Source organism: Serinus canaria, chromosome 8 (genome assembly GCF_022539315.1).
Source record: "Serinus canaria isolate serCan28SL12 chromosome 8, serCan2020, whole genome shotgun sequence".
Lineage (NCBI taxonomy): Eukaryota > Metazoa > Chordata > Aves > Passeriformes > Fringillidae > Serinus > Serinus canaria.
Window position 1 is genome coordinate 22,886,555 of NC_066322.1, and position 23,219 is coordinate 22,909,773.

At 41.5% G+C, this 23,219-nt stretch overlaps 2 protein-coding genes across 2 annotated transcripts in view; one reads left to right on the top strand and one right to left on the bottom strand.

Moving 5' to 3' along the window:
* Positions 1-23,219, bottom strand: part of CDC73 (cell division cycle 73) — a 101,583-nt gene that overhangs the window by 26,606 nt on the left and 51,758 nt on the right. The gene's annotated exons all lie outside the window — the stretch shown is intronic.
* Positions 13,863-21,969, top strand: LOC103814830 (beta-1,3-galactosyltransferase 2). Its single transcript, XM_018912055.3, has 2 exons — positions 13,863-14,456; positions 19,173-21,969. The coding sequence occupies exon 2, from the start codon at positions 19,305-19,307 to the stop codon at positions 20,571-20,573; it is 1,269 nt and encodes a 422-aa protein (XP_018767600.1). The 5' UTR covers positions 13,863-14,456; positions 19,173-19,304; the 3' UTR covers positions 20,574-21,969.

A 23,219-nucleotide genomic window follows, 5' to 3' on the forward strand; every position in this document is an offset into this window, starting at 1 on the left:
GAAGCGCAGTTTGACTACTAAGGGATTGTTTCATCCTTCTCTAAAAAGTTTCTACCCTACTGGTTTTCTGCATGCCACAAGCAGCCCAGGATACATCAGTTTGTATCTAATTGTGAATTTACTGAACTGGCTCCTGTTTGAGTCTCTAATTTACATTTTGACCTATTTATAACTATCTACTTTCACCACTGCCTCTAAGGACAGGCACTGGTCACCCAGGAAGTGGCTTTTATCAGAAATAGCACAGAATATGGGGCTCAAGCAACCCATTTGCCCAACAGCACAACTGGCATGCAAATTCCAAACATACAGAGAAGCACTATTGTTTTTGTGTTCAGATTCAGCTTTGGAAATGGGATTCAAGGGAAAGTCACATTTACATTGCAGGAAATGCTGCTCAGTACAGAGCAGCAGAAAGAGCCCACTTACACCTCCACCCAGTGAGCAAGCAATACATAAATAAAGGTCTAAGTGACCTCAGCAAGGCTCCTTTGCAACTTCTGGAAAGACTCATGAAATGCTTTGAGTGAGAAGAATATTTTTACAAGCTCTGCAGGTGCCTAAATGAATACAGATGGACCCTTGACTTCTGTATCAAAATTTATCCAAAAAAAAAAAAATCCCCAAAATGAATCAAGACCCAAGTAACTGAATAACTTTGTAGGATGCTGTCAAACATCTCAATGCAACAGAAACTGCTGAGGCTCTTTCCAGCCTTCCCCTGCTTATACTGACTCCCATGGCTACAGCACAGGGGATGCTGGATTAGAATTCTAATACATGGGCAGCTATTGAAAGACCTTGGGTTATTTCATGATTGCTTGTTCAACAAATTATTCAGCACCAGTTGTTCCCAGTTGTACTTCATCCTGATGTGATCTTCCACTAAAAAGTAGTTTCAATATTATTCTTCTGTACTCACCAGCTTTAGCAACCCCAGCCCTATGCTTATATATTACATTATGTTGCAAGAAAACACAATTATCATGGGTGGTCATGGGCAGAGAGATGAAAGCAATTTTCCAAGTAATCACGCAGCAAAACTTAAAATATCTGGGGCAAAATCCTGAAACTGAATTCCTTGAGGAGCCAATGTGCAAAGCTGAACAGCAGAGCAATGAACTCCAAGTTGTTTGTGCTGCTTAGAAAAAACACAGCTGAGTTCAAAGATGTGTTTTTCAGGATCAAAAGCTTTAGCTGCAGCTATAACAAATTGTAACAAACAAGCCAAGAGATGGGGGCTTGAGTGATGACAGCGATGGATGTGAGCATTCAAGGCACTGTAACCACTTGGATCTGGAAAGGGCTATTTTGAACTGCCACAGGCCAGAAAAAGGGCAAAAAAATGTCCAAATTGCAGAGTGCCTTGTACTCCAGTCTCCCTTGATGAACAACAGCTCATCTACTATGCAAATTCAGCTGAAAAGGCAAAAATGCTTTCTTTTAAATGCCCAAAAGGTGATGATTGTTAGATCTGCTGTAACTGTAATAAGCTGCTGGTAATACTAAACCATAGCTTGGCAGTCAGCTGAGTAATACCAGTCATGAAACTTGTGCTATGTCAGATTTTCTTCTCAACTCTTGTATTTTTTTCTTTGTGACTTTTACACAAGCACACCCCAAGAGATTCTTGTGGGATGCCCACTGCTTCAATGGCTACAGCAAAGTTAAGTGACACAACAGTAGGTATAGGTGGAAAAGGAAAAAATAAGAGTATTACAGAAATTATTTATGTCATTTGCAAATAAAGAAGTGAAACCCCAGCATGACATTGGTTAAAGCCCTTGGATCAACAAACTGTCTTGTTCAGACAGAGCAGATTCACTGTCTTGGCTGCTGGTGATAAAACTATTGACAAGATACTGAGACACAAGAGAGATCTGTACAATATGAGACAAGCAAGTTAGAAATAGAGTGGTAATTCTCTGCAAAAAATTCTGAGTTTTAGTCCAGCACAAAAATGTTAAGATTTCCGGACTTGCACATGCTGCAATTATCCACACCCTGTAATTCCCCCAGACAGAGAAAACTGGATATTTTAATCTGCTTACAAGATAACCAGAATTCTGTCTCTGAACATTTGTCCTGCCCCAGCTGTCCCAGTTCACAAGTTCAGTTTTAGTTGTCATATGGAGGAAAAAAGTTAAAATTAACCAAAGAAACACCACAATTCACAGACCCTCCAGACCTATCCTGCTCTTATTCTACAGATTCTATTGCTTTCACTAATTAAAAAAAAAAAAAAAGCAGACAGAAAGGAAGAAAATATGTTGAATACCATGAAGACAGAAAGTGAACCAAATCAGGATGCAAGCAGAGGTTTTTTTGGAGGACAGGTGAGAGGACAACGGGCAAACAAACTTTTTGTTCTACAACACTGTAGCTAAGCACCCCTGATCATAGTGACAGCACAAGGTACCGCTTCTCCTTGGCAAGAACACAACTGAGTCATTTCCCATTTCCAACGCAGGGGAACAGTGACAAAAGTTCAAGCAAAGCTTTCTGCACCAAACCCACCTCCACCTGGGCCACTTCTCCCATGCTGCCTGCCCAGACCGTGCTCCCCACCTCCCTTCCCCATGGGCAGCCCCACAACAGTCACAGAATGACTGGGTTGGAAGAGACCTTCAAGATCATCAAATCCATGCCATGCCCCAACACCTCAACTTAAACCATGGCATTAAGTGCCACATCCAGGCTTTTTTTAAACACATCCAGGGATGGTGACTCCACCACCTCCTCAGGCAGGCCATTCCAGAACTTTATCACTGAAAAACTTCCTAATACCCAACCTGTATTTCCCCTGGCATAGTCTGAGACTGTGTCCTCTGGTTCTGTCTGCTGCCTGGAGAAAGAGACCACCACCTGACTACAGGCATCTTTCAGGAAGCTGCAGAGAATGATAAGGTCACCCCTGAGTCTCCTCTTCTCCAGGCTAAACACCCCCAGCTCCCTCAGCTGTTCCTCACAGGGCTTGTGTTCCAGCCCCTCACCAGCCTTGTTGCCCTCCTGAGCATCTCCACGTCCTTCCCAAACTCAGGGCCCAGAGCAGTCCTTGCTAAAAGGCTGATAATGTGTCCAGAGGAACTGAGCAATGCTCAGATTTTATCACAAGAAGCTGGAAAATCTGTCCCCAAACAGGAAGTTACTGGTCATGTTGTGAATGAACTTTCATTTCACTAAAAACACTCAATCAGAGAAAGCAGCTGTGGTGAACACAAAACTTTCCATTTCCAATGCCCAGGTTTGCTATAAGGTGCCCCATGAAAAAGCCTTATTTTGAGACCTGCTATACACTACATACTATATACTCTGCACATTATGACCACAGCTGACATTTGATTGCAATGTTTCTTGCTGCCCCATCTCTTTACACATTTGCATCAAATAAAACAGAAGATGTCAACCCAACACATCTATTGTTGGATTTAAATGTTTATATTCCAATTTCAACAATAAAAACACACCCTTGGAATCATTCTCCCACGTTTTAAGACATGGCATGGAAGCAAAATGGGGTTTAAAGACAAACTTCAAACGTACCAAGTTCCTAAGCAGAGTATGAATTGCACCTCAATCTTAACCTGCAGCTTCCCATAGGTAAGCTTAGATATTTAACACAATAACACATCATTGGAAAAAAAGTGTGCTCTTCAGTGTCCTCAAATGGCTGCTCTCACCTAGAGTCAACATCATTAACCTATTTTTCTCAGTACAATATTCTGAAGTCAGCATTTCCAAAATTTGCAGTAATAGCATTCCTCTCACAGTCACAGCAGCTCTGACAAAAACTGCCTGCCAGAGTACCTTCTCTTTGGCTGCAGGGTGTCCAAGTTTCATATGCAGCATCATAATCAAATACCCCCCATAAAAATGCAAAGGGTTTGGTGCTGTTATGTGCCATTTATCACCCTGTCCTGCAGTTCTCTCTGCCTCCAGCTTTCCCTGGAAGATCCATTCCAACACATACTTTTCATTGCAGAACTCTCATTCCAGAAGTCTGTTTTAATTAAAATATTCTTTTATTTACAATTAGGAAGGAGCACTCAAATTAGATCAAAAAACCAGATTTATTATTCCCCCTTCTTGAAGAAATTTCTGCTGAGTGCAACTGGGTAACTACATAAGGCCTGGAGTTTCCTTCCCTGGGCACAGATGTAAACAGATGAAAACATTAAAGTATTTGGCAGGTATCAGTACTACAGAGCACAAAATCACACTACAGTATATGTCAGCAGAAAGCCAGGCAGCCACCTGAACCCAAAATTCTGTGTTTCTTCAATTAAGCCTTTATACTTATCCTATAGATTCCAAAATTAAAGAAAACAAAACCCAACCTAATAATCCCCCAAACACAACAACAAATTAAAGCCTTCTGGTTTGTACCCAGAGAACAAAGAGACAACATACATTAAAGTTTCAGTGGTCTCCATTTCAGCATGTCCTAAAAGCCTGGCTCTTTGCCAAAAGCAATACAGCCTATGGACATGGCTGATTTCCTTCAAAAAGAAATCACACAGGGGGACCAAACAACAGAATCACAATATTAATCATCACCTAACAAAGCCACCTAGGACAGAAAAGCATCCCACACATCACAGATTCATATATTGAGGACAAACAACAGAATAATATATACTGTATTTGCATCACAGCAACAAAGCCTCCTACTTGTGTGCTCCTTGAGAAATGGAGATGTTTAAAGTGCCTTCAAGGTTTTTAGTGCTAGCATGGCTTCAGCAGGATCTGTGTATTATTGCTGTAATAGCATACACCAAAGAGATTGTGCAAATGGCTGCTGGTATTGGTATCCTGAACAAACACATCTTTCATACTACCCTGCTGGAGCATATAAAAGCTGATGATGTTACATGCCCATATCAAAAACTAACTGTAGTGGCAATAAATCATGCATTAAGTTAAAATACAGGAAGGCTTCTGGCTGTATCACAAAAGAAGAATTTTTCCATTTGGCCTTCTGCCTCTACTTTCAGCTTCCTTTGGCATTATATCTAAATTCCCCATTATTCTTCTTTCTTTGGTATAGAAGATTAAATTAAGCCCTTCTCAAAGCACTAAGATGACAGCATTCAACTTTAATTTTTTCATTTTAAACACAATCCATACACTAGATAGACTATCTCCAAGCTTCTAGCATTGCATTAGGAGAACTGGTTAATCACAGAGTGTTCTCAGCTGTATTTTTGGTAGAGCATAAATGCATCCTCTTAAACAAAGGTCAGCTGGCACCATCTCACACAGTGTGGGGCCAGCCTATTCAAAGAGGCCAGCCTATACAAAACCAACAGATTTTAGGATCTTCCTGTTACACTGTAAATTTTATACAGGCTTCATCCATTGCTGCAAAAAAATTACCCCCGACAAATGAGCAGACTCCAAAATGCGTCACAAAACAGGTCTGAAAGTTTTCAAATGGCTGTGCCCTCTTGCTCTGTACACAGACACACACAGACACCCAAATTCATCTTTAAGAACCTCCCACTGAGAACAGCCACTGGAGATGACAGACTGCCAGTCAGCACATTCACAGGTGAGGTTCACTGCTATCATTATTTCTGCTCCTCACATGTTAGCAACCATCAGTCATCCATGATGATCCTGGGGATTTCACAGTTTATCTGAAGGAAATCTGCCATGAGCAGCAAGACCTCCTCAGCTCTCCTTCAGCCCTCACATCTGTCCTGGTACTCCAAATAGCTGTTTCACCTTTGAAAAGTCTAATGTCAGCCATAAAAAAATAAATAAGTTCTTTTTTTTTTCTACAGCAATGTGCTGCAAAGTAAAATCCCCTCAGCTCAGAACAGAACACTAAAGTGGCAGGAAATAAAACTGAGTAAACCACTAAGAGCAGACAATGTTTTGGAATACAGTGAGGCTTTCAATGCCAAGATTTCAATGAGAGAAAAAAAAACCTACACAAAGTGTAACAAGATTCCTCTGTTATGACACCCTGGAACTTTCTGTACGTGCTTAGGATGGCTTTACCAGTCACAAACAGATTCAATTTCATAGGGACTCATCCAATAACTTCCTTGCCTTAGTCAGGTCGTGCTCTACTTTTACAAGAAAAACACCAAAACAAAACAGCAGCATCACCTTTTGAGCAAGGGCAGCAGAGTAATTTTACATGCAGCCCAAGAGGCTGCTAATTTGTACACAGACCAGAGACCTCACACTTTTCTCTTTATTCCTGTGCTTCCAAAAATACATTTTGAAAATGTAAGGAAAAAACAACTAATCCAAAGTTGTTTTTGCCAAACTACATATTTCTTCTTTATTTTGCAGATTCTGCATTGGCATATTCTTGGGGGAATGAACGTGTTCCTGTTCTGGAGGAAGAGCAAAAATCCTTATCTCCTCCAGCAGACATTTCTATCACTGACTAGTGCTTAGTTGGAAGAAGCATCTGAAGGCACTACCACTACGAAAGCTGTCCTAAGAAAAACCCCAAGTTACTATCACCCTCAGATCCCAATCAGCTGGGATCAGGTATTTCCAGGCAGCACATTTTCCACTGCAGATGATGGAGATGCCTCAGGTTTCACTCTTTCCTTAGCTCAGGGCAGCTTCCCAGAACCACTGCTCGCTTCCTTGCCAGGCCACAGCCCTGCCACCCAGCACAAGCTGCTGCAGCTCCTGCAGGCATCTCCCAGCTGCCACAGCATGGCTCTGAGAACAGCAGGAAATTCTGCACAGTCTTCAGCCACACGGGACCCAGGGCTGCACCAGCCTGCTCTGAGCAGGCTCCTGCATCTATTCCCACGTGGTGAACATGGCACAAAGCTCAGGAGACTGTGTGCATCCTCCTGTGCATACACACATCCAGTTTTACCCTGGTACTGGCCCCAGCCAACCTGCCAGAGAGAGGAGAACAGGGATTCCAGAGAGCTGCTCTAACCTTTCTTGCTGCACCCAGCATTTCCCACTTAACTGACATGTCTCCTTGCTCACTCCCTTCCTCCCATGCACCTCAGAGAAGTGACATTTAATTACATGGAATAAACAACCTCTTCCCCTCTTGTCATTAGGCAAACACAGCATACGAGTACAGATTGTGGCACATCATAAGGAAAAATAGAAAAAGAAAAAACAAAGAAAATGGCAAATGCAAATTTTTCACAGTAGGGAAACCTTTTCCTTATGAAGTGACCTAGATTCTCCAACAAAGTGATTCCCTTTCTTTACCGTATCAAGATGTTAAGAAGGCATTTTTATTCTATTTATTACTTTGCTTGTTACCTAGAAATACAGCAGAAGGGCTTTTGATATTTGTCAAAATAAGGAACACCAAGGCAAAGAGTAACATGGAGATCCAAAGGTGTGAGGGGAAAAAAAGAAAAGAAAAAAAAAACAGAAAAAAAGTGGGTCAGATTTGGTCTCATTGACAGTTCAATCTTTTGATGTGCAATGTAAACCATAATACTTGCACACAGATAAAACAAGCATGCATGAACCAAAACTCACAGAAAAAGCATTTGTAGAAGTCTGAATGTTTGATTACACAAATCCTCAAGAGGAGAAGACTTCAAAGAATCTACAATATGCATCATCCAAGGTCATGAGATTTTGTGGGGTTTTTAAGAGGGTGACAGGTTTTGGTATATCTCTGAGAAGTAGGGTGGGTTTTTTTAGATGACAAATGCTCTCTATGAATTTACTTCAGCAAGACAGATCAGCAATAGAACTCTTTACAGATTCTGATTATGAATTGCAAGATTATCATTGTGAAGAATATAATTCTGAATTTTAGGCCAAATTTTATGAATTCAGCATTCTTATATTAAATACAATCAGTATTTTTTCTTTTACAGACACACCTTCCTACAGAATGCACTGATTATTCTTAATCTTATGCCTTGAGGACAAAATGCAAGAGCCCTGTCTCTGATTTCTTCTGCTGTTGGAAGCCACTAAATTACAGAAAATAAACCACCTGAAATTTTATTTTGAAATATAGCTTAAGATAGCAGAAAATAATAAAAATTCTCTACTTCTCAATCAATATTCTCTGTCAATTTACATTATACAAACCAGACCCTGAGGATTTCCTCTAAATCAAGTATTTGAGGACTAAGAGTCCTGGTTACTGACTCTACATTAGTCATTTCTGTGAAAAAAAATCCTCAGGTTCATGAAATTAATCTAGAGTCTTACACAGATTACAGAAGGAATTATGAACACAGTTACTCAGACAAAATCCATTACTTCCACAGCAGAGCTTCCTCTTCCTTGGAAGCCACTCAAGGAATGGTATCATTTAAGTTTAATGTGAATTTTAGAAGTGGAAAGTCTGCAGCTTAATCTCCACTGACTGGGAACTACAGCAAATTGAGGGAAACATGAAGGTGGAACAACATTCAGTAAAATGGGGAGTAGCTGGGACACATCCCCAGTTTGAAGCAGCTCAGTCAGGTCTGGGTGATGTGCAAAGTGTTTGGAGAAATTTCAGTCTCTCCAACACGTCAAAAAAAGAGCAGCAGGGAATTCCTCTTAAAAGGAGATTTATTCTCCATTTTATGATCCAGGTTTTCTGTTGGCTATGAACAAATATTGCTGAAATTTATTACACGAATAGGACCTCTTGAGTCACTGGAGAAAGGATTTTTTCCCACAGATTTTGTTAGTTTTCCTAGTTTAAGGATCTGTGCTTGAAGGAAAGGATTCAGGCATATAAGGCAGTTGCTAAATCTCTGTTATTTCTGCTGTAAACCTTTCATGTCTCCCAGAATTAGCTGTAAATGAGGATATCTCCAGGAAGGAGCTGTAGGAATTAACATACTAAAGCTACTGAGGAAATGTGACAGATGGAAAGAGTCAGTACAGGTCTCAACCCCGAGTCACAGGAAATTCTGACAGCTCTGAAAGTCCAGTTCTTCAATTTCACATTATTTAACATTCACTAAACAAATGGCTCACCAGTTTCAGTACTGTAAATTGTGGAGGCAAACAAAATGTCTCCATATTCCTGTACAAACCGTATACATGGGGAAAAACTTTGGGAGAGGATGAACAGCTGGAGTTACTAATCTCTTAATTGGTCCCACAAAAAAGAAAAAAAAAACCTAGGTAGCTCCTCCAGCATGGAAGAGTGCTGGGCAGGATAGGATGGCTGCATCCTTTGCTCAGCCTGATGAGCCAAGACTCTAAGTTATTGGGGGAGAAACATGGGATGCCTCAAGAGCCTGAAGGAAAAGGGGCAGAAAAGGCCTGGACAGGTGGCAGCACCTGGAACGAGATATTTTCCTTCCTCAGTATAAAAGCTGGTGCCTGTTATCTCCAACAGGATGCCATCTTCATTCCATCTTCCATGCTTTGAAATTGGATATTTAGTACCAATTCTTCCACGAAAGTCCCACTCTCTGTAAGAACTGGAGTTTTTATTTCTAATCTCATGCTGGGGTTGTGAGGGTGGGTGTTAAGGGCACCTTGATCATACAGTGCAGGCAGGAAGATGAAACACCCCATGACGTAAGGGGAAAACACCAGCCCATTTCCCACTGTAAGCTGCCTGTGAATTTTGGTACTTCAGCTGCTTGGCCTCCTCTCCCCTGCCGTGCTGAATCAAAGCTTCATAAAGTCCCTGCTCTCCTCAGAATGCAAAAGCAACACTTGTGACAGGCAGAAAATATTACTGCTGGCACTGGCTTGTCACTTCATCAGGGGAGAATCACACAACCAAAAATCCTGCACAATACAAATGAAATTATGTTGTCCAGCCTCTGGAAGAATAAAATCTGCATTTAGCACTTGAGATCAGCAATAATTGCATGCAATGCCTGGGGGAAGATACGAAAAATCAGAACACAGAAGAAAGAGAAGATATGAGAAACAAACAACACAATATTGAAGAAAGAAACACATCTGGAAAGTAGTCCACATTTGCATAACACACCAAACCAGAACTGAATCAAAGCAGACCAAAACTTGATATTTTGTACTTGGCCTTTTTGAGTGAATTTTGAATCACTCCATAGCTGTGATCCTCTGAGGAAGCTGTGACAGAACAGAATGAATTCTAGCTGGACACCTAGAACATCAGTTTACTCAATTAAAAAATACAAGCTTTAAAATTATAGGACATCTCCCTGAAATGTTTCCCAAGAAACACCCTTCTGACTTGAAAACATCACTTGGACTTTCCCCCCTCCCCCTCACAACTTTGTGAAGTTTATAGTCCTTATGGACTAAAACATAAAAATCAACTGCATAAAACCTGACCCGTGTTTTGTAACAACTGGGAACTTTTCCTAGTTTTATAGACTGATCTGTATTGCTGCATTCAGGTTCTAAAGTCATCACACTCAGTAGTTAATGAAATCACCAAGTTTATGGCTTGGATGTTTTTAGAACAGAGAGCAAAATCTTGACAATTTCTAAAAAATGCACCAAATGTAAAAGTTGGCTTTCACCACCAGCTAAGCAATGGTGAAAATCTACTAAGCAAAATAAGGCAGGCAATACTGACACTTGTGGTCATTTCTAGATTGCTATTTTTCCTTCACTTACAAACATGTCTGGGATAGCTAAGAAACATGTTGGGATCTCAAAGTAGCCAAGCAAATTCCAAGTATTTGCCAACCCTGTCTCCACTTTAGATGAACTTACTGGAGAAATATTACTTTTGAAGAGAAGAGCAGAATGGCCACCGGTCATATACATAATAATTCTCAACATGGAAAATTAAAACTAAGCATTTATGACACTCTGTATCAACACATTTCCAAAAGGTAAAAATAAAGCTTAAAAACAAGAATAACAAACCTTGAAAATGTTGCCATTAATCATTCTGAACTGTCCCTTGGAAGGTTTTCAACACATTACAGTTGATATAATACTCCATTTTACTATGATAAAATGAACTTTGCAAAGTATTCATGGAGTATCCAGAATGCACAATCCACATGGGAACAGTGATAGGCCACCCATGGCCTAAGAATTTCAGCTCTCAAGGGGCTTGTGCCACCAGGCAGAAGTTACCAAGTTAGTGCATGCCTGACTACTGCAATTAATCCTAATTAGTTTGAGGAATTTCTGCTAATGTTGTTAAGATAGAAGTCAACCTAAGAGTTTATTATAGAACCAGTTAGACAAAGCTGTGCTAACACCCTCTAAAAACAACACATAAAGAGTTTTAAAGTTTTGTCAAGAGAATATTCCAAACCACCACAAGTTTCTTTTGCATTGGTACATTTTGCTCAGTTCCAGGTGGTCAGGTGCACAGGGAATTGTCAGCAGCCCTCTCCTCTTCTCTGCTCTCCCTCCTGGGCTGTGTGCAGGACTCGCTGAGCTCTCCAGTTCCTGGTCACAGTAACTCTGCCTGCTCCTCACACAGGCTGTACATCTTCACTTACTCCTTGGAGTCATAATAGGTGGCAGCCTTTCAAGCACTAACACTGCAGCTTCTAATTTGGGATGTAACCATAGTAACATTACAGAACACACTACTCCCTGCATGGAGAACAAGCAGGCAACTGACCCTTCGTGCTGAGATTGAGCTGAAATAAAGCTCATTCCAACCTCCAGCCCAGCAAGATTACCAAAACCTGCAGCTCCTATTCCCAGTCCAAAGCAAGACCTGCCCTCCTGAAATACCCACAGATGCACAGTATCCTAGGAAAGTAGCAAAGAACAAAGTGCTATAAAAGAAAAGGAAATTGTTCCCAAAACTTTGACTCTAAAGCTGAATCAGTCACTCCCAGATGGAAAGCAGTACAAAAATTAAAGTTTTTTCTTACTTTTCTCTAAGATGAGCAAAGAACTGCTCATACTTTACTTGGGAAAAAAAAAAAGAGAATGAACAAAAGAAATTGGTCATTAATATTTAAGAATTCAATACTCAATTTGTTCAGAAGGCAAGATGACAATTTTTACACATACCAACAGACAACAGCTCTGCCTGAACTTTGCAGGCTACACACAAGGGATATAGCCATTTAATTAAAAAACAGAGCTGATGTCTGTTCCTTTCTAGATTTACTTTAAAAAGGATTCTCTTTAGAAAAAGAGCCCTTGGGATTTTTGTACCTTTAATATTTACTAATGAGCATTTATAGAAAAATAAAAACAGCTCTCCCCCTTCCAATAAGTCCCAAGTTTTAGGAACCAGGTACAGCGAAGCAGCAGGAAATAAATTAAGTTGAAACAGCACAGATTTTAGTAACCATTCTGTTGAGATCTGAACTCATTTCCCAAATACAAGGAGACATGTCTTGTCTGAAAATTCGCAGCTCAGAGGTAGATTTACATGTTTGTGTTTGACAAAAGCATTCCTTCCTTCTGCCTGGATGCACTGACCAAACAAATAACCCACCTGGTTTCCTACCCATATCCCAGAATGTAGCAAACTGGGAGGACTCCTGGCCATGCTCTCACATGTTTGTGTGCTCCAGCAACAGACAGCACCAAATTCTGGCTATTTTGCAGGGCAGCAGAAAGCTTTGTGTGTCTAGGTTGGAATCTGAGTCATCTGGGCACATATGGAACGTCTCCATGCACTGATTCTCCATTACCCATCAAGGTCCCAGATCAGTAAGTGGGGCTGGACACGGGCTCTCTTCTCATGCTCTACCCCCACACTGACCCCTCTCCTCCTTTTTTTAAACACTGATTTGTTTAGACTAGAAGAGATACAAAGTCTTTTCTGATGTGCACTTAATATTTATAATTACTATTTAGGAAATATGCTCATGATCCTAAAATGTCCTCAGATAGGATCAAAGGATTTGTGGAAATCGTTACGAGGTTAGGAAACTCATGCATTACAAACAAGACTAAATTAATAGAGAAAGTTAGTGTACATAGATGATTTAGTTAGGAAGATCTAAATCTGATTATGTTTCTAGTAAATTATCATATTATGCATCTAGAATAATAAAATACACTGCCTGGGGAAGCCTTATTTCCCACTAAGGGACATGCCCACCCCCAACACTACAAATCAGACACACCAGATAAGTCACAGTTTCTTTACTCCTTGTCAAAAAAAGGTCTAAAGAGCCAGTCATTAGCTTTTCAAAACAGAGTGGGCAAACACAGTGACTAATAAATACCTGGGTAAGTATGCTGCGAGGTCTCTATTTTCTCAGGCATTAGGGTATTTTATTTATATAGTAAATATAATAAGATGCTTCAGCACAGAAGGGTCAGTCATTGAAAGGAGAGAAATGAAAGGAACACAAGTTTCCTTAGGACCAAAAAGACAGATTTTATGACATAGGTATGTCTGTAACAGACAAAAGACATTTTAGGTTCATCAATAATTGAAATTAAGTGCCCCTGACTTTGCAATGCCAGACTATAGCAGAAAGCTATTAACAGCAGAGAGGCAGCTTAACAGCATGTGCTTATAAATCAGTGTTTATCAGCCCAACTGAATAACCTCAGATAACAAAAAGCAGCTTTTAGAGAGTAAGAATGTGTAAAGGAAACACGAGCAAAGAAAGGCACTTCTATCTCTTCTTTGGCATGAAGGCACAGACCATTTGTACTCCAAGAGAGACAAATGGGTTAAATCAAGCTTCAGCATTTAAATGCTTATAATTCCCTTGCACTGCAGAACAGCTTTTGGAATATGGGACTAAAACATCCAGCATTAAAAATCTACTAGAGAATCTAAGTTGCAGCGTCAAGGAAAAGTGAAAACAACCTGTAAAAACCCTCAATTTTTCACTTAATGATCATACCGTTTTTATACAATTCACCTATCACTGTGCATGAACTGACTACGTATCATTTATCAAATAAGAGCAAGAGCCTGTAAAGCTTCCTGTCTGCCTTCGGATTTAGTCAAAATGAATGCAAACAATCACGTGGGATTCAGCCAAGCAGTGACGTTAAATTCTGCTCTGTCAGAAGACAGCATCTGTCAAAGCCCACATTTAAACTGCTGCCTGCCTGTGCGGCAGCCGAAGAACTACGGCATGGATTTTATACACCACAATTCTGGGTTAAAACAACTCCAAACCATTTCTATTACTGCCTAGCAACAATGAAGGAAGGAGCAGAGGGAGATCCTATTACTGAAGACAACTGAGGCACCAGGCGCTAGCGCTCCTCGCTAACATTTCCAGCGGAAATATGGATCCTGAGGAGAGCGGAGCACAGCCCTGCATTGGCCGAGCTGCGAGGCACCAGATGTGAGAGCCCAGCGCCGCGGCTGCGAGCGCGGCCAGCCCCGCAGCGGCCCCAGCTCCGTCCTTTGTCTGCAGCATGCACAGCCAGCCCCGAGCCAAGGACGCCGCTGGCCAGCCAGGAAGGTAACACGGCCACGGGAGCAGATGGACAGAGCGGATCCCGAGCGCGGCGGGCGCAGGAAGCACGGCTGCTGCTGGGGGATGTGCGCATGGTCGAGTGCATCTTTTTTGCTGAAGTGATGGCGTGCCCAAACTATTTTCTGTGGGTATAATCCTGCACCATAAATGGCCTGACCGAGGAAGGTATGTCAAACCCTTGTGTGTGATGTTCATTCGCTTGTCTGTTACCTTTTCGACCATTCCAGATAATGATCTCTCCTAATTTGCAGAGCCCTGAGATAACAGGGTCTCAGAGCAGGGAGAAAGAATTCTAGCAGGTTTTGCTCTCCCCCAGCACAATGTCACTCCCTTACACTGACTAAATGCGGTGCTCACAGTCTGCCGAGGCTGGTGTGGCTGGAGAGGAAGGATTAAAGGGATAATGGAGTTCCCGTAATGATTGCTTTTAACTGAGAAATTAAAAACTCAAACCCCTCCAATACAGAAAAACCAGTTAGAAATCCTCTCAAACTAGGTCAGAATTAATCCTTATCTGAAGTAATCTTAAAGCATGGTAAAATGGCCATAATGTGACATACCGAGAGCACTGAACCATCACAACAGACCATACAGTCAAAAGACATTATCTTAGAAGTCCCCTCAGCCCTTTTTACACTTGATTTTCTGCCCCCCAAACACAAGCAAAATGTCACAAGGGCACTACCAGCCAAGCAGAAATCGAGAGCATGCAAAAGACTGGGCATGATTTAAACCATCAGCAGTGCAATCAGGCACCACAATTTACAAGTAACGTCAGGCTCCCTGACATCCCAAAAGGAAACCTTCAAACACTACACACTCAAAATGGTAAGCACGTAACTTATCTCCTGCCATCACTGCAATTTCTGTTTAATATGAAAACACTGACTGTTTAACTTGGATTGTAAAATGACATTCCATCTAATTGCTATTCATTCCTGTTTTTTGTTGAAATTTAAATACTTTGCCACTAGTGACAAAAGAAAAGGTGAATATTTGCAATACAAATTTAAGACCTAAATCTATAGCAATTCAATACACCACATAAAGAAAGTGCTTATCTGCAGAATCTTCCAATAAGCTATAATAAATCATTACATGTCAATATAAATGTGCTTTCTTTGCCCAAGGCAATGCCAACATGAAATAAAACAACTGCAGCTGGAAGGAGTTCACAAACCAAGGGATGCAGCATACATCAGACACCGGTTTAAAATCAGTTTTAAGACATTTAGAATATAAAGTCACTTGAGAGAACTTTTAAAACAGCAACAAAAAATGTATCTTCAGGCAACACTCCAGGAGACGCACACCTGGCTAACATTAGACATTGGTATCAGGCAGTTAAAAACCTGCACATCAAACCTTATCCCAAACACTGTTTTGTGCAGAAGATTAATGGAGCTCCTAAGGGAAGTCAGGCACATTAAATGAGGCCCAATATGCAACTGCTATTCACCAGAATACAGACTCTGGCTGCCTTTTGAACTCTTCCCTCTAATTTAAGAGTTTGCCCACACAGCTAATCAAAATATGAAAATCCAAGACAAGTGAATAGGAAGTCGAATGCTTCAATTTTCAAAGCTGTAATTATAGAGCAGAACTGCAAGTACCAGGAACCAAAACACCAGCAGAGCACAGACCACAAATAAAAATTCAAGAGGCATTCACAATTTATGTATTTGGCATTTGATAATGCATCAGTGACTGCACTGCCAGGTGCCAAAAATGAAGCAGCATTATCACAAATAACATCTCCAAAATGCAGTTACATGCAACAACACACTCCCCGAGGACAAGGTGAGTGTTCTAGAGACCCTCTGCTGTACTTAGGTTTTCTCATCTACTGTCAATAGTTGGTGCCTGTTCATAACCATTCTCTGAAATGGAATTTTAAGCATTTGGGCAAAAAAAAGTAATGCTCTAACCCTAATTAAACGAGAGAAAATATTTTTATTATAGAACTAGATGGTGGGTTTAATATCTATTGAAAGTTTTATACATTATTTTTAAACAATACACCCTAGCATGTAGTGTTTTTTTTCAAAGGTGCCATTGTTGTTGCTGTATTTTCAATGCTTAACACCCCACTGTATATTTTGAAATGTTTTACACACAACTACAAAGAAATTGAGCCCATGTTATTTGGGTTTTTTCAGTCAATAGCTCTATGAAGCTGAAATACAGATGTGGGTGCTTCCCCTATTCATAAAATGCCTTTTTAAAGGGCAAACAGAGACAGATTTTCTAAGACACTCCTACCTTGAAAAATCAAACTACAACATAAAAAAATGTCAAGGAAATCTGACTCTCTTAAAATGTCTTCTGATTCTAGATCTGTCGCTCACTGTAAAACTTATTTTCATATGCATTATGTAAGCATGCAGCCTAATAAAGAAAGGCTTCGGCCATGGCAAGTGCCTGTGCTGGGACATCGGTGCATGAGGGAAATACAGCCCCTGCAAACCCCTGTCAGTTTACACAAATATTTATGTAACTCAGGATTCTCACTTTTGCCTGTTGCCTCATCCAAGTAGGTGCTCATCAGAACAGTGCCTCAGTTAGATTAAACAAAGATTAGTAGTGCAGTGCACTTTCTGCTGAAGCATTTCCATCTAATGACTGTAGTTTTATAAGTGGAACAATTCAGTGTGACAAAATGAATCTGAGTTCTAGCTGCTGCTCCACATTTGTGAAATTCTGGGTTTGATTTTCTTCCTGAACTGTGAATACATGCAATGGAACGGTAATTAATCAAACATTCCCACTGCTGCCCTCCAATCAAACAATGAACTGCCTGACATCGGGGCTCCCCTTTGAGGAGACATTTCCGTTTGCTTATACAGAGATATTCCCGAATAGCTGAGCGTTCATTTACAACTCACTGCACACAAACTAACAATCCCGACTTCTGAGGGGAAGCTTCTGCTTTTCCAGCAGGGAAAAGCAGGTGCAAATGGTCATACAAACACGAGTCTCACCCATTTGGGGCTTATCTTCTTTTACATTCGAGTTAAAGCAGCACAAGCATGGAGTGTCAGGTTAATTCCCGAACTAGTTTAGACACAAGGGTTTATGATTTTTATAGACACGCCTGAGTCTCCGAGAAGTGGCATCAGCCCCGAATAGCTAAATAAGAAAATCAGAGACACTTTCAGCAAGCTTTAAAACCAAACACACGAAAGCACCCGGAGCGCCCGGGGCCTTTCGGCTGTTCCCGGGCCGGGCTCGGCTGTTCCCGGGCCGGGCTCGGCTCTTCCCGCAGGATCGCGGCGCGCTTCCCGCGTCACACTGGCCGCGCAGCGTCGCCCCCTGGCGGGGGTCACGGGCCGGCGGCGGGCCGTGAGGCGTCTCCCGCTCCTCCGGAGGGTGACGGTGAAGATCCCGGCAGTGAGTAAAATAAACATCAGGTGTACCCCTCTCCCCACCCTTCCGAAACACAAATATGCCCTTTGGTGAACAGACTCAATATTGCATCACACACATACAGCTTAATATCCTAATATTCGACTGACATCTCATCTTAAATTACTCCCTTACAGTGTTAAACCCTGTAATTTCCCATGTAACATATCACTTGGTTTTAAATGCACAAATTAATCCAAATATTGGTTTAAGAAGATAGGGAAGCAATTAATCGCATATTTCTATTAGGAACAGCATTTTCTATGGACTCTTGTTCAACTGTCATCCTTTTTTCCCATACAAGACCCTAGGGCCCAGGAATAAATTAGAGCAAATTGAAAATCACAAACGAATTGCTATTGTACAGTGAAAGTTCATTTACGAGATGATGTGATCAGCTTTTAATATGCAGCATCATGAAGCTGCCATATTGACTCTGCTGCTGAATATGAACAAAAATTTAAGAGAAAATGAAGCACAGACTACTTTGGCACTTCTTCCTACAGCTACAGCTGCTGGTCAGAACACTTGAAATTTCCAACTGCTATGTGCAGTACTTACATGTACTTTTACAGAGGGAAAAAAACCCAACCCAGTATCATGATCATCAGATAGTTGGCCAGTCATTTAGTTCTGAGCAATTTTATTTCCAGTTAACATGATCACTACCCAAGATCTCTGTCTACTTAACATCAAGAGCTTAATTTTAACTCAGCTGTCTCAGCCTGGCACCACAGCCCAGTGCTCCATTCAATGTTTCCCTCCAATGCAGAGTAGAAGGTAAAAGGTGCCTGAGAAGTGACCAGGAATGTTATCCTGCACTAGCATCTGGGGGCTGGGCAGTGAGGTTACTGGACCCTGAAAATGAATTTTGACAGGTGCATCTTCTCCCTGACCTTCCTTGCACAGTGGGGGCCAGTGGAGACACGCCAGGCAGTGTCCTGTGACTAACACAGCCCTGCCATCGCCAGCCCCGCGCCGTCTGTCCCACCACCAGGCACGGCCGTCTGCAAAATGGGCTTGAAAACTGTCAGCCATCCTAGCCTCTGCATGTCAAATCAATTTTAATTACTGCCATTAAACCTTCCATCTGCCAGCAAGGCTCTCTCATTCAGTCCTTCTCAAACACTCTACAAGGATTTCACAGCCATGGATATGAAGCTATTTACATCTACTTCACACTTTTTCCTGCTAACATGAGCCTTTTTTTTTTGCCTCTTTATCTTTGGTATCCAGGATGTTTGTCAAAACTTTTACCAGGCAAAAATGCATTTTTAAAAGCTAACAAATTAAGTTAAGTCATAAAACAAGGTTGGCTTTTGGCCTCAGTCAAATCTTATTTCAACTGACATGGGCTGTTCTTTGAAAAAGTAAATTTAACTCAATTTCATGTTTATATCTAGTTTCTATTTGTAACCGTTTATATTACGAGTATGTAAAATGAAGATTTCTGATTTTGTTTTTGATTCTTTGCAGAGTGAGCCATTTGCAGACGATTGCTCAACTCCAAGGAAAATGAATACCAAAGAATAGCAGCGGATTCTAAACCAATTGGAAAAGCCTTTTCCTTGAGCATTGTCTCATATCCCATCACTGGATCCGTACAACATGCTTCAGTGGAGAAGACGACACTGCTGCTTGGCGAAGATGACCTGGAATACCAAAAGGTCTCTGTTCCGCACCCATCTCATTGGCCTGGTCTCTCTGGTGTTTCTTTTTGCCATGTTTCTGTTCTTTAATCATCACGACTGGCTGCCGGGCAAGGCTGGATTCAGAGAAAACCCCATGTCTTACACCATACGAGGATTTAGATCTACAAAAAGTGAGACCAACCACAGCTCTCTAAGGAGCGTGTGGAGAGATGCTGTGCCTCAGACACTCAGGCCTCAGACAGTCACCAACCCTAACAACACGGATCTGTCCCCACAGGGAGTAACCGGTTTGGAAAACACCCTCAGTGCAAATGGAAGTATTTACAACGAGAAAGGCACTGGGCATCCAACTTCCTATCATTTCAAATACGTCATCAACGAGCCTGACAAGTGCCAGGAAAAAACCCCTTTTCTAATACTGCTCATAGCTGCAGAGCCAGGCCAGGTGGAAGCCAGACAAGCAATTCGACAGACCTGGGGCAACGAGAGCCTCACACCTGGCATCCAAATTGTGCGGATTTTTTTGTTGGGCTTAAGCACCAAGGTAGATGGATACCTCCAGAGAACCATCCTTGAGGAAAGCAGACAGTACCACGACATCGTGCAACAAGAATACTCCGACACCTACTACAATTTAACTATAAAAACTCTGATGGGAATGAACTGGGTTGCAACCTACTGTCCACATGTTCCATACGTTATGAAAACTGATAGTGATATGTTTGTCAATACTGAATATTTAATACACAAGCTCCTGAAACCAGAACTTCCTCCAAGGCACAAGTATTTTACAGGTTATTTAATGAGAGGTTATGCGCCTAATAGGAACAAGGATAGCAAGTGGTATATGCCACCTGATTTGTATCCAAGTGAACGTTACCCTGTATTCTGCTCTGGAACTGGTTATGTTTTTTCTGGAGACTTAGCAGAAAAAATCTTTAAGGTCTCCTTAAGCATCAGACGTTTACACTTAGAGGACGTGTATGTGGGGATCTGTCTCGCCAAGCTGCGGATTGACCCCATGCCCCCACCCAACGAGTTCGTCTTCAATCACTGGCGAGTTTCTTACTCCAGCTGTAAATACAGCCACCTAATTACCTCCCATCAGTTCCAACCCAGCGAACTGATCAAATACTGGAACCACCTGCAGCAGAACAAGCACAACGCCTGCGCCAACGCGGCCAAAGACAAGGCCGGCAGGTACCGCCACCGCAGGCTGCACTGAGGGCCCTGCGGCGCGCGTGCAGGAACCGCGCTCGGCGCACGGACAGGGACACGCAGCAGCCCCAGCTCTGAGCCCAGCACACAGGGCAGGAGGGAAATTATTTTTTTAAGTTAAAAAAAAAATTACAGCTCTTGAATATGATGAAATTATAAACAAAAGGTTTTCCCAGCGAATTCGAGATTAAGGAAAAAAAAATGACAAGATGGTATATAAGGATTTCTGTGTTAACATGCAATAAGAAGCATGCACACTTTGGTGGTAAAATTGCTGATTCATGTGCCAGTAAAATATAATTGAGCATATTTTCCACACTAAAATTTTTATTTTAAGGAGTGCATTCATAGCTCTAGTTCTCTTCCATGTAATTTCTTATTATCCAGAACTGCTATAAAATGAAAAATTAAAAACTAAGGAATTGCACAAAGGGCAGATCAGTTTTACCTTCAAATGCCACATGACAATTATTATACGCTACTTTAATGTACCACACATTTAGCAATGTCACAATTTAGTAAGACACTACCAATAAATTCTAAAGCACTAAGAATGTACTCCCTTGAAGTAGGTCCAGTTTTCAGAAGTTTGCTCATTTGGTTTGGAAAGAGTGATAAATGAAAGCAAAGTTGCAAAGTTGCTTTGTACATTGCCTTCAGAAATCCAAGTGGTTCTGGATGCAACTTTCAGTCCACAAAGAGCTGACTGAAAGTTACTTCATTCTCTAGAAGTCACAGGGCAAGATCCTAAGATCTGGTGCCAAGTAACATTCATTCCACTTGGAACCTTCATGCAAATTCATTGGATCTGCTATTAATTTCCCTGCATAACTTCAAGGTAACTCAGAGGCTGATGAGAAATGTAAAACATAAGTTCCAGTCTTGCACCATTCTTGACAAAATTTCATTTTGGGCAAAGTGGGAGAAAATTAATCAAATGTGTTGTTTTGCTCTTTCCTGCCTGACAAAAAGCAAGGGTCAGCCAAGTGAGAGCACATCTGCTGGAGAAAATAAAGCCCCACACCCGAGTTTATAGCTGGGGAAAACTAGGTCACAATAAGATTGAGAGTTCCAGCCAGCAAGATGGGCAGGAACAAAACCTAGGCAATTTAAAGTCACAACACATAGCACTGAAAATAAATTGTGAGAAGTGGGTTAAATCTATTTACAGTTTTCTAAAAAACAGAACTTTTAAAGCTTATTTTCCAACTGTGTTACAGCAGAGTTGTATCAAATTCAGGTTATTACTGCTTGTCACAGTGCCAGGGTAAGCAATACCCACCTCTGATCATCAGCAAATGATCAAACTGCAATTAGTTTCTGTTTGACTGGGACTTATTAATTGGAGAAAATACAAATATTTGATGTACTTTTATTATTTAATAAAATTGATTATATTTATGGTCTTAAGATTTTACTTTTTCTGGGAAAGCTGCTCAGGAAGAAAGAAATTTCTAACTTTAGCGTTACTAGATTTTTCTAGTGTTCCCTACTCCTTGAAGCCTGGTTTTCATGCACAGTACAGAGATCACAGCAGGGTTTTCTCCTTTGTAATGAGAAGACAAATCATATTACTGACCATTCTCAGCAGCTCTTGGGCTGGCTGTCTGTAGCAACTCTCACATGAGAACAGACTGCAAGGCACTGGATGCACCTCTGAAGCAATTCCAGCAGGTCCTCTGGAAGGTGGGGATGGCAATTTGCTCAACACCATTTTTCTGGTGATCTTCCACTAAATTTTTGACTCTGTTGTATTTGAGGTGTGCTCATTGTACATTTCCGCATTTCCAACACACCTCAAATCATATAAATGGCTGGTTTTGGGGAGAACAAACACCTGTAAAAGTAGTAACTCTCTTCTGCAGAGATTTCTCTGACTAAATGGAAAGTTCATACACTCAGTTTACATGATGCCTGTTGGCATTCATGTGAGAGAGCTGCCCTGAACAGATGTTTTGGGAGTGTGCTTTCAGCCCCCAGTGCACTTCTCCCCACTCCATGTTCTGCTCGCTCCCAGCTGAAGGCACCTGGCTGAAGGTCACTGGAGGCAGGCTCTTCACTGCAGTGCTAGCTCCAGACCCCAGAGTGAGTGTGGGAAGCCAGCTACTGCAGGGGACTGAGCTGTGGAAGATGTCCCATGCCATAAGTGGCCCCTCCCCAGGCAGTGCTGGCCAAGAACACAATCCAGCCTCCTGGAGAGGACTGCAGCCTGCTCCCAGCCCTTGGCACTTTCCAGCTCCACTGTGATGTACTTGATTTTACCAACTCTGGCTAGTCCTAAATGATCTTCTGGCTTCTGGGTGCAATCCAAGAGGTTAATACTAAACCTTAAATAGTTTGGCACTGGAATCATTAGGTTTGGCAGCCAAACCACCTCTTGGGTGCTGGGCTTTGGAGCTCCTACACGATGTTGATCTGCCCGAGCTTGGCAGAACCACGGCACAATGCCCATGAGTTCAGCATACCAAACCTCCTGCTACTTGCAGGACTAGTGAGGAGCACCAGAAAGCTAAATAAAAAGCCATTCTTAATGCCCTTCTAAGGGTCCAACATGATTTTTTAAGTTTTTATTAATGTTTGGGTGTAAGTTGAAACTACTCTATGAACATACTTGAATTCTTATCAAGATGGTCAAAGGCTACTAAAAACATTT